General features: G+C 39.1%; 1 protein-coding gene across 1 annotated transcript in view; it reads left to right on the top strand.

Annotated features, from left to right (window-relative positions):
• Window positions 1-13,170, top strand: part of ptprk (protein tyrosine phosphatase receptor type K) — a 141,462-nt gene that overhangs the window by 75,724 nt on the left and 52,568 nt on the right. Inside the window, exons 7-8 of the mRNA XM_037685914.1 lie at window positions 2,292-2,407; window positions 3,504-3,678. Of these exons, the coding sequence (XP_037541842.1) occupies window positions 2,292-2,407; window positions 3,504-3,678 (291 nt within the window). The remainder of the gene's footprint in view (window positions 1-2,291; window positions 2,408-3,503; window positions 3,679-13,170) is intronic.

Below are 13,170 nucleotides of genomic sequence, written 5' to 3'. Positions count from 1 at the left end.
ACAGTATTAAGGCAATCATGGAATGAGAAGATTGTGACCACTCAGCATTTTCTCTCTTCGTTTAACCCAGGAGCACACACACACACACACACACACACACACACACACGCACACACGCACACGGTGAACAGTCACTGTCTTGTCTCTGCGCTGACAGGAAAGAGACGAGGGCTCCGATCCATTTGAAATTCTGACAACGTCGTAGGTCTTCTCCTCTCCTCACTTGAGTGTTTCCTCACTGCTAGAGGCGAAAAGGAGTTATGACGACAATCTGCTACTGTTAACAGAAAGGGCTGTTAATCTGAGGCCACAGGCATGTTCCTGAAGGGTCTTCGCCTTAGAAAGTACGATGGTACAACTTTGTTTGGTCGTGTGTCGGATCGCAAGAGACGCCTTTTCAAACTATTCTGTTTCTACGTGAATTTTAGTGATTTAAAAGACGTGGAAATTAGCTATTTTTGCATTATTCCCCTTTAAAATTTGTGATGTCATAGTGTTCACAAGGGATTATTTTCTGCCAGTTTGTTGACATGAACCACATTCCAAAACCACACAACTATAAATAAACAAACAAACAAAAAAAATCCTCGGTCCCTAAAAGGCTGCAGGACTCCCGAATGGAAGGAGCAAGTATTTGAAAAGGAATTCGTACTTCGTCTCCACAGTGGAAGCATTCATTCTCACAGCTGCATGTCTGGACACAGGTGTGTGTGTGTGTGCACATTTGCATGAATACATGGGTAAGTGTGTGTGTGTGTTTTCATTCACCGTTGAAGCTGCCATCTATGATTGCAATCACACCACCAGAATAAAAATGTCATCACTAAAATGCATCTTCTTGGTATAAACAGTGCATTCATCTCACAGGATGGTAGAAACTGGAAGCTATTTAAACTAGAGACATTGCATTTCCTGTGAAAATGCAGTGGGAATGCTTATTGAACAAGAACTTGCTGAAAAACAGCTGAAATTAGCAATAAAAAAAATCTGAAATGCATTTGAAATGGAAGGACAAACCTAAATCAGCAAAAGAAAGAACACATTTGCTGAATTTGGTTTAAATAAGCAGAAATTAGCACAAAAATTAGGGAATTACCTAAAAAAAATTCCCCCTGATATTAACAAAAATAGCTGAAAAGTAGCTGAAAGCTTAAACTACCAGAAGGAAGTGGAAAGAACTGACATTAACTCAAAAATGTGGAATTAGCTGAAAAAGCAAAAATTGGCATCAAAAGAGCTACGTAGTAGCTGAAAGAGCAGAAAAAGCTGAAAGGAGCAAAAACAAGTTATTTAGGCTGAAAGGAGCAGAAATTGCCATGGAAACTAAATTTATATGAAATCAGCCGAAATTAGCAAAAATATGCTACAAACTAGCTGAAAATGTAGAACAAGCTTAAATTAGCAGAATAAAGTAGAAAGAACACGTCTGCCCAATTAGGCTTAAAGAAGCAGAATTGAGCATAAAAAGTGAAAATAATCTTAAAAAAAAATAAATAAAATAAAAACCAGAGGAAAAAAAAAATCAGCTGAAAAGTGGCAAAAAGAAAAAGCAGAAATAAGCTTAAATGACCAGAAATAAGTGGAGCGAGCACATTTTTGCTGTATTAAGCTGGAAAAAGTTTCAAGTGCAAAAAATGTGGAATTCGCTGAAAATATTAAAATTAGCATAAAAACAGCTAAATAGCTGCTGAAATGGCAGAAAAAGCTGAAACTTGCTGAAAGGAGTATAAGCTGAAATTAGCAGAAAGCAGTTAAAGAAGCACAAAAATGTAGTTAGCAGAATGAATCTCAAAGGAGCACCTAACAGCTGAAAAAAATAACTGAAATTAGCTGATTTTTTTTTAAAATTGCACAAGGAAGCTGAAGCAGAATAAAATGTGAAAGGAGCAGTAAAAGGTTGTAAACAGACCTAAAGATTTAAAATGAGCTCAATTAATTTTCTATGAGAAAAAAAGGGCATAAAAGGCTAAATATTAAAAGCCAAAGTTGCACCAGTACCAAAAGTCATAAGCATTCACACAATAATCTGTACATATGTTGATGTTACTTCATGTGAAAATTCAAAATTTAGATTTTTTTTCTGGCTAAAATTTATGCTAAAAAAATCCTCATCATGGCAGAGTCATGAAACCTACAGGTGTTTGTAATAACTGTTTGGTATCACACTTGCACTTTCACCAGTTGAAACAAAAAGCATTTTCCAACATAAACAAATCTGATTTGTATATTATATATATATATATGTGTGTGTGTATATATATATTTATTTTGTTTGGCCTTGTTTCCTGCAGATAAGTCGCCTCATTTCCTGCGTCTCGGGGACGTGGAGGTGAATGCTGGACAAAATGCCACATTTCAGTGTATCGCCACGGGACGGGACACCTCCAACAATAAACTCTGGTTACAGGTACGATCATAGTCACGCACACATGTAAACGATTAACATTTACTGGAGCAGCAACACAAGCTGCACTTATGATCTGTTCCAAGGAGTAATGTCTGCACTGTGCTTTAAAACGTGATAATATTACTGTTGTTATGAACACTCTAGTTCAAAGAGTTATACATTTATTTAACATTAGGGCTGGTTGTGATTTTATATGTTGTTTTTTTTTTTAATGAAAATAAAAATCATTTTTGATTATTTTTTTATATTCCATTGATAAATGTCACATAATGAAAAAACTCAACTTACAAGTGTAAACGCATTATCTTGTTTGCATTTAGCAATATCTAACATTATTTTAACCACAGCATAACATTTGAAGTTTTGTCTTTATAATAAAAAACTCAGCAGCAATTAAATTCATTTATCTCCAGAGGAAAAATCTCATTTTTATTCATATAGATAGGAACAGATGCATAAACAGTAATAGAGCGTCAAATTAAATCGAGTGGCTGAACGTTGTTTACCGTTAAAAGATTATGCATTTTTATTACTATTTGACTATTTAATATGCTGCTTTCTGTTTGCACAGACGGCCGTTTCAACATCCATAGATTTATAGTCTTTCATTAAATCTGCCATAAACTCATTTTAATGTTGATTAATATTTGAAGTTTGTAATAAAATATATATATATATATATATATATATATATATACGTATGTGTATGTACATATATAACAAAAGTGTGTCATACAGATATAAATCAGTTACTCAGCGTGACATTCTGAGGACTGGTATGTACGATTATAAAGTGTTTTACACCCCCCCCCCCCCCCCCCCACACACACACACACACGCACATACAAAGAGTGGCTGCAGGCCATACATCTAGCAGCTAACATGATTAAGAGTTTAATAGCTGCTGATTTCATTAAGGCTCTATTGTAGTGATGACCTTCAAACCTTCTGTCAGTGTGGCAGACGGGGACGAGAGTTTATGTACTTGTGTATACGTGTGTGTGCATGTGCGTGCATGGTGGTGCTAGGGTCGACTTATGCCCTTGACCAAGGCAGGCAAATTACTGCAGCACGGTCTCTCTTTTTTTTTTTTCAGAGAAGAAACGGGGAGGATATTCCAGTGGCTCAGACCAAAAACATCAACCACAGACGGTTTGCCGCCTCCTTCCACCTCAAAGAAGTCAGCAACCAAGATCAAGATTTGTATCGCTGCGTCACCCAATCAGAGCGCGGATCGGGGGTGTCCAACTTCGCCGGACTTATCGTCAGAGGTGAGATTTTGGTTTTTATGATCTTCAGCTATAGATAAAGAGAAACTCACGTTTGTGTTAAGCTGCTTTTAGAAAAGTGCTTAAAATACCATTTCCGTCTGTCCGTACATCCATTCGTATGTTAAATCCAAAACTTTCTCTTGTCCCGCCCATAACTTCTGTTCCGCTTTAGATAGTTTAACAAAACGTTATACATATACGCATCATCGCTGTCCAGAGTGTCCCAGAAACTTTCATTGCCCCAGCTCCAAGGTCAAGATCACAAATCAAGGTCACATGTTATACAGTAGGCCCTCGCAACTTTGCGGTTTGACTTTTGCGGACTCGCTCTGTTGCGATTTTTCAACGATTGTCACCTTTAATATTATACTCGCGTGATCCACATGCTGATTATGTGCTGATCCATGCTGGCGATTAATTGTCTCCGAAATTATTGCGATAAATGATAATATTGTTTGAAATTTAACAATAATTAATTGTCAAATTTTCGAAGAAATGTTGCTTTGTTTGGAGTGTAGTACCTTTTTTGACCACCAGATGGCAGTATAAGACTGTTTGAACCAAAGGATGGATAGTTGAGCAGCATGTCTTTAAGAAAAATGGAAGGGAGTGCCCTTCACATGACATGGTGACATATCAGATGCTCGGTGATTTGAGCTCTTTAGCATAACTTTTTAATTTTCACACACAGAATTTTGGAGCTTCGACAAGATGGAGGTTTATTCTCGAGGTCAGCCTATTGGCTTAGCTCATAGCTTAGCTTTGCAGGTTAGCTGCTTTTAACAATCCAAAAATGTGATTTTGGACAGTTAAAACAGCTTTTAAAAAGAAAAGAGAAAAGGAGGGGTCAGTGAAGAACACCAGAGTTGAGCTTTTTGTCATCCAGTGTCTTCAGTAGAAAGAGAGACATGAAGAAACGATAAAGCCGATGCATGAAAATGAGGTCGATAATTTTCATTCATCATGCGATTAATTGATTTATTGTTTATTACGACAGGCCTATTCCTTCCCATCTGCTCACTACAGACTCATGTTTGGGCTGCTGTTTAATATAATGTAATATTTTACATTATGAGTGTTTAGCGTACAGTAGTCCCTCGTTTATGTGGCGGATTCATACACTGAAGTGAAAAACCGTGAAGTAAGAATAGTAGTATAAGTAGTAGTTTATTTTAGGCATTTTAAACTCTTCCCACACTCTTGCAATATTCTAAACAATGTTTCTAAACTCTAAACGCTCTAAAAGAGCACAGAATGTCATGATTTCAGCTCTCCATCTCCGCTGCTCTCTGCCACCTGCCAGAGCTCTTGGCCACGCCCACTTCTCCGCTGCAGAGCGGAGACATGACAAGCTGCAGGAGGAAGCTTCTCCTGCAGCTTGGGCTGCACACTAGTGCTAAATAATTTAAAATAATTAATTTTAAGTAAAAATTCCATGCCGATCGTGCCGCTCATCCATCGATCAGCCAATTGTGTGTCATGTCCAATCTTATTTTGAGAAACGGCGATAGAGCGAGTCCAGGAAAAACGAACCGCGAAGTAGCGAGGGACTTCTGTATATCCTGGATCCTTGTATACTGTTTCTTTTTATACTTTATATTTTTGCTAATTTTGGGTGTAACTGGGACCTTGAGTACACAATTTCGTTCCACCTCATGTACCACAAGTGATGTGAATGACTATAAACAACCTTGAACCTTGTGATTGGAATGGTACGGATTAAAAAGTTAATGGAAAAAAAAAATACTTCAGACAGGCATTGCCATTTTGTAGTTTTCTTTCAGTAAGCCTATACTGTAACACCGGTCAAAAAGAACTGCACTACCCAGAAGCCAACAGTGCTTCTGGGTAGTGTAGTGGATGTAACCCCCATGATAATCGAGGGACTACTGTACAAGCTCTTTGCTTGTCCGAGCCATTCAAGATGTTTGAATCGTATTTTTTGAATATATATTGTGTAAAAATATATTCAAACTTGAAACATAATTTTAGTCTCTTTGCAACGTTCTGGTCTTGCCCAGTTGTTTACCTGAACAGTCACTGTCCACATTTATTTTTCATTTATACGTTTCAAATCACGACCCGTTTTGCATTTTTTGATTTGAAATGTGAAATTTCATGTCCGGTCAGACGCACTTTATCTCTGTTGGACTGCTTAAGGTTAATTTATTAACAGAGTACAGACTAATGAGGAGAGCTCGTGTGTGAGTTTATGCAGATCTGAGTTTGCCAGTTATGTGTTGTGTGTGCTCAGTCTATGTGTGTGTGTGGATCCTTGTGTGACTTAACTCCATTGTTGCTTGTGTGTGCGCGAGTGTGCATAGATGGAAGCTGTGTGTGGGCTCCAGCTGTCATGTGCATCTGACATGTGGTTAATAAGGTGTCACCAATGTGTGTTTGAGATGGGATGCTTTATTCATTCACTTTCAATAGCTTACATATTCAATTCATCTCCGGGGTGGAGACAGAGGAGGAGGGCACAGTGAGAGGGGGTGAAGGAGAAGGAGATTTGGAAGGAATGATATGAGAGTGACAGAAAGAGTTGGGGGAGAAGTGGGGAAGAGAAAAGTGGAAATGGTAGGGAAAAGTTAAATGTACTCAGTCAGCTCATTATCCAGAGAATATCCATATCAGAATGTAGAATATGTCTGAATATGTGAACAGCACAGCAACGTCATGTTTATTATTCTACATAGAGATGAGCCGAAGAAATAAATCAAAGCTGAGGCGAGCACCGTGAATATGAATAATAAACGATTCATCTCAGATAATGAAGCTCTCACGCTGTCCGATGGTATGGCCTCAGCTGTCTGTGTCACTTGACCCCAGATCTGCCGTAGCCGGAGTCTCAAAGTCCCTCTGGAAATAAATCAGTTTGTTCTTTTCTTTGGTCAAGAAAATCTGTCGGTTCAAGCATTCGCTCGGCGTCTTATTTTTCAAAGAGCCCCACTTTTCTGCAGGATCTTGCTGATTTGCTAAGAATACATAAGTGGCTCATGTTTATTTATCTGGAAAAGGTGGAGAGTAAAGAGGTGAGGATTCCCCACAGCAGGACCCATCGGTCTAACCATGACTGCAATCATAAAAACAAGGAAGTCCAGGTTCTATAAGACTTTATTCGAGCACAGCAGCTTTCTGTGGTTTGAATTACAGCCACCAAAGATGGGTTTTAGAGGTCTGAGGGATATTGGGGGATTTTGAATAGGGATCTAAAATTTGTTGTTAGGAAGACATCACAATAAAAGAACGGGGGCTGCATGTATTCATGTGAAAGGGGAGCAGCCTCATGTTTATTTATTAGAAATCAAAAATATCAGATGGGGGATGAGAACCAGATATATCAAAGCAAAAGGAAATATGTTTATTTTATTACATGGGAAGCTGGAGATTTGAGGCTTCAGCAGGACGGTTATGGTCATGAACCGGGCATAGTTGGGCTGTTTCGGCATCATTTTTACTTTGCATGTTTTTTACATTTATTTATGATGAAATGGTTTTGTGTGCCCTATAAATATTTGGCAGTAGTGGCCCACTGGGAGAGGTGAGAGCACCTCAGTGTAGGTGCTCCCAGACCTACCCTGTTGATACTGAGAATATATAGAGGTGAAATGTGCTGGTACTGTGCGTTGAAGCTATCAGGATCAGAGTGTGGAAACAGATTTTTGTTGACAGATCAGTGGCACAGGATCATAAGAATTGTGATATCAGGTTTCCTGTTTGTTTTTGCACAACACTGATGTATTCTGTTGACCTGTTTCATTATTAATGCATTTCAGTACAGTAGTCCCTCTATTATGGCGGGGGTTACGTTCCACACACCACCGCAGTAGGTGAAAACCGCTGAGTAGGAACGCTATATTTATTTTTGTATTTATATATATTTTAAGGCTTTAGGCAGGAGTGGTGGCGCAGAGGTTAGAGAAAGTGGGCCTGTGATCAGAAGATCACTGGTTCAACTCCCAGTACCGACAACATAAACAAATGTGGGTGGGATTGGTGAAGCACCCATACCCGTCTCCACCCTCATTTGCCCCACTCTGGGCTCTTGAGCAAAGCCCTTAACCCCATCATCTGCTCCCCCAGGTGCAGTAGATGGCAGCTCCCTGCTCCACACAGAGGGTTGTGGTAGCTCGGTGGTCTGTGGTTGCGTCAGGAAGGGCAGCATAAAAATAATTGCCAAGTATTCATGAGTTAGTTCGCTGTGCTGACTCCTGATGAAGGGAACAGTCGAAAGAAGATCAATGATATATATTTTAAGGCTTTATAAACCCTTCCTACACTCCTGCAAAGTTCTAAACTCTTAAATCTATGTAATTTTAACAGTATATGTACTGCACAGTACTGCAAAATTTTACTCACCAGCTCTGCAAAACAGACGCTCAGTTCCGATTGGGCTTGATTCAAGTTTGGCATACCTACCCTCCAGTGACAAAGCCCATCGCCCCGTCCATGTTGATGTGCATGTGGATAATTGAGCTTCAGGAAGCTTCAAGATTATTTGCCCTATGGTTGCACGATATTATCGGCATGGTATCGGCCGATATTAGAGTTAAAGATCAGTACCGGACATTGGCCATTCCATCAAAATAACTCACCCAATATAAAAGGCGCTATTTTTGTATGACATCCCAGTGACAAGAATGCCTGCAGCACCAGCACAACGTGATGATGTCACGCACGCCTACCTGATCTCACGGAGGAGAGGAAAATTCAACATGTCGGCGGTGTGGAATTTTTTTTCGTTGAGGATATCTGCTTCCGAAGATTTTTGGACTAAATTGAGCCTCGCTACATCGTCCCCATTCGGAGATAATTTTCCCGACGTAACCTTACCCGAGTTACAAGTTGTCATTTCCGACGTCACTGAGAAGCTAATAGCCGATAGCACTTGGGTGAGTTTTACCTCAGACATTTGGACGTCGTGTTAGCCCCGTTAGCATGACTAGTCTTATGACACAATGGATAGATAAAAACTTTGAACTTAAAAAGGTTGTCCTTCATGCACAGGAGTGCAGAGGATCCCACACTGCAGCTAGGAAACTGGAACAAGCCTCCACAAGTGAGACAGCATTGCAGGTGACTAATACTAATAAATAACACATGTTCTGACAAATAAAAGTATATTAAAAATATTGGTATCAGTTATCAACCAAATAAGTTTTAACATATCTCATATTGGCCAGAAATCCAATATTGTGCATCCCTAATTTGCCACTTTCCTGTCAGTTCTGTGAGCTTGATAGATCGATCGTTACTTCTGACTTTGCGTTGCAAAACTATCCCTCCATTTCAGCAGAAAGCAGCGGCCGGAAGCACTGTTGGTTTATGGGTAGTGTAGTTCTTTTGACTGGCCTTACAGTATAGACTTAGTGAAAGAAAACTACAAAACGGTGGCGCCTGTCCGAAGTATTTTTCATTAACTTTTAGTCCCATATTGTCCCAATCACTTGAGTAACATTAAAGTTGACAATCATATGTCATGTACAATCTTACTTTGAAAAACCGCAAAAGTCAAACCACGAAATAGCGAGGGACTACTGTATCTCTGAATGTCAGAAAATTTGACATTTCATTAGAATGCAAAACAATAATTTCCCCCTAAAGTAATATTTGTTTGTTTTTGTCTTTACTAAATTAGTTTAGGTATATTTTGCTTTGATAATAACACAAGGTTACAAAAATGGTCAAATATGTATTAAGTGTAAACCCCACTGCTACAGATATGATTTAGTCCTAATTAAAGCAGTGCTGAGCTTCAGTAGCTGTACGTTTTAACTTTCCGCACTAGCTGAATGAATGATGCCAAGTCATTACAAGTTTTATTGTAGATAAACAACACGAGAGGAACAAGAGAGTCCGGCTGTGTCTGAGTGTGTGTGTGCGTACGTGTGTCACTTTATGTTTGGTCGGAGGCGAGCTCTAATCAAGCCGTGCCCTCTGGTTCCTACTGTGACAGCATCATCATGCTAGCTTGTAGTTTACACACACATGCACGCACACGCATCACCACGCCAGCTTGAATTACACACAACTGATGGCCTAAAAATCTCTTGGAGTATTAATGTCACACATGTGTCCAACTCACGCAGACACTCTGTTGACTTGAGCTCGCGAATTTGTCTTCGACCTGCAACGGTTTAAAATGTCCTTTTCTCCTTTTTAAGCCGCCACGTGCACAAAGACACAAACTCGCTCGTTTCCGTCTGAAGCAGTGGTGACAGGTGGAGCTCGAGGCGTTGCAGAAAACCCACCGCCGCTGAAACACGCATGCTTTTACAATCATACACACACTTTTCTGTGAGGTCAGCTGTCCTCCAGCAGGTTTCCTGGTGATGTCAGCAGCATTTTGGCAAAGCTAAACTTTATTGACAAGGTTGCTGACGATGGTCAACAAAGACGAACGTCTCATGGGAGCAAGTCTGTTTGCCCTCTTTCCTCCTGCCTCTTCCTTTTTTTGTTGCTCTCTTGTAATATTTTTTCACTCCTTCATAAATTTGAGATAAGGCAACCCATCAGAACATCCCTTTTATAAATAACATTAAAAATAAATTAATCACGCATAGGCTGGGTCAGAAGTGACGAGCTCATTTGATGTTTTCCCAGTGTTGATTTGTTTTGTTATTGTCATTTACATCTGACCTCAAAAATCTTAAAAACTATCACAAGTTTCACGCATGCGATCAATAATAAAATAGATGGTGACAGTAAACCCACCATGCAATAATTTAATAACTCCACTGTTGATTTGTTGGGATTTTTTTTTTAGGTCAAATGACAAGTGATAGAAAACAAAAGACAAAAATTTAAACATTTTCAAACTCAGATTATTTCTCTGGAGTCACTGAACGACCTAAATAGATTCATCATTGTGTATTTTTCATATCTGCTGTTTATCTTTTAGATATTTTATGCATTTTAAAGTAACGCACATTATCCTGTCAGCATATTGAGGCTAACGCGCAAGCTAAAAACAGATGATCTGCATGCTTTTTGTATAAAAAAAAAACATCCGAGTTTTCACTTCTTTTTTCCCCATTTCTTAATCATGAAGTTGTTTACTTATTTTATTTGATAGTGTTGCGAGCTGACATGTTGACGTTGTTGGTTTTTTCTGAAGTCACTTCAACATTCATTATCTGGATTCATCCGCCTGTGCATGTGTGTATTTGTGTGCGTGTGTTTGCATGTGCTTACGCTGTCAAACTTAGCTATTTCATCTGTTGCTAAAAAGACTCTTCCCAGCATGAACCTCCCGTCAGCCACATTCAGCACACAAAAACTGCTAACACACACCCTTACAAAGACAAAAGGAGGTGTCAACAATGCAAAAATAATTATTACTGAAGTGGCACACATAGTAACTCACAGACACATATTTAATTTAGATTATACGGTGCTCGCTTTGATTTATAACTGACATTAGCAAAACAAAAAAAAGCGTATTAAAAGGGATTTTTTTTTCCATGTTCGTAAAGATGGTGATGCTAGAAAAGTGTGTCAGAGATAAATCCGTTTGATTTACTGTATATGAGAGAACTCACAGTCCACACTTACGTGGAGAATGATTAATATGTGCATTGATGTGTGTGTGCGTGCATGTGTCAAGTAGATGAATATTTAATGAATTGTATTTTCAGGTTGTGTGAATGCTTCTGGCTTGTCAGTCACAAATATGTCACAGTTTGCTTTGATCTTACTGGCCTTGAATTTTCAAAAACCCATCATGGTTAAGTTGTACATTATATTCATGAAACTTCTTCATTCCACCATACCTGCCTCTTGTTTAAATATTTTCAAATCAACGACATTTAGCAAAAACCAGAACAGCTGTCTTTAGACAACACTGTTACAGCCATTTAACATTTAGGTTCCAGGTCTGAATAAGTGCACACACTCCAAAAACTGCCTCATAAGCTGAACATGGACCGTGGCTCTGACCTTTTTCCCACTCCTTGCAGAATGCATTTGTGCAGAGATATTGGGGAGTGAAGGGTAAATATCAGTCCCTCGAATCAGAGCCTGCAGGTGGATGCTGCGGTGGTTGTAGGGATAAGCAGGCATGTCAAGTTGGAATGTAGCAACGCTGCTTGATTTGAAATCTATCAAAGGGTTCACTTGAAGAGAACTGGCAAGTGCTGCTGGTGTTTAGGCAAGCTGAAGGTATTGCAGCAGCATTGACATCTTTCCATGCATTCTGCAATACATTTATAATATACAACAAACATTATGTTCAAATAATAAAAACACCATCTGTTAAAAATATGTGAAAGTTGGATAAATATATCAATTCTAAATCTGGCATAGACTCAAAGTATATGGGTCACTGCTATGGCCAACAGTTTCAACATAGTTTTTTCATAAAAAAAATACATTAATGGTTCTTGTTTTAAAGATTTTAAGATGCACAGTATGCATTTTAACAGGGATATTTGAATGACCCAGTTGTTCTCGGCCATTTAGATATTGAATACTCCTACCATACCATGCCATACCGTACCACTTTATTTATAAAGCACTTTAAACAGCAACAAGGCCAACCAAAGTGCTGTACAACAAAACAAGCAAAGGACACAGGATAAAATGCATAGATCCAAATAGGTAAAGATGAGAACCAAATGTCAAACATTATATAATACAGACAAGTTCAAATCAATTGACACAGTGTCAAAAGCCAGGGAATAAAAGTGAGTTTTTAAATGAGACTTAACAACATTGACAGAGGGAGCCTGTCTGACATGCAGTGGTAACTCATTCCACAGTCTTGGACCTGCAACAGATAAAGCCCCATTACCTCTGAGCTTAAAACGAGTGTCTGGAACCAATAAAAACATCTGGTCTGCTGACCTCAGAGCGCTGTGGGACATATGGCTGCAGCAGATCAGTGAGATAAGAGGGGTCAGAACTGTACAGAGGTTTAAAACCATACAGAAGGATTTTAAAATCAATTTGAAAGTGAACCAGGAGCCAGTGAAGGGAGGCCAAAACTGCAGGAATGTGCTGTCTTTTTCCTCTGCCAGTTAAGAATCTGGGTGCAGCATTTTGAACCAGTTGTAATCGTGCGATAGAGGTCTAACTGATTCCATAAAGAAGTGCATTGCAGTAATCAAGCCTGGATGTTATGAAAGTATGTACCTGTATTACTGTCTCAAGATTACTTTTGGACAGTATGGGCTTCAATTTGGACAGTCGCCTCAACTGAAAAAACAAAACGGGACTCAACAATCGTGTTTACGACTGTTTAGTTTCATGGAAGGGTCCATTTTCACTCCCAGATTAGTTAGTGACTGTTTCTCTAACAGCGCTAGAGAGGAAAGGTTGATACAGTGGTTCTTGATTGTGCCATTAGGTGGAAAAAAACATGATTTTGTCATCTTCTCATTAAAATTTAAGAAATTTAAAGCCACCCAGTCCCTGATGTCAGCCAGGCAGTCAAGAAGCGGTTGGATAGAACGTGCACCAGTGTCTTCAGAGGGAAGTAAATTTGACAGTCAT

The sequence above is a fragment of the Nematolebias whitei genome, chromosome 12 (assembly GCF_014905685.2).
Source record: "Nematolebias whitei isolate Nwh7 chromosome 12, NemWhi1, whole genome shotgun sequence".
In the NCBI taxonomy this organism is placed as follows: domain Eukaryota; kingdom Metazoa; phylum Chordata; class Actinopteri; order Cyprinodontiformes; family Rivulidae; genus Nematolebias; species Nematolebias whitei.
This window is presented reverse-complemented; position numbering and strand designations above follow the sequence as displayed.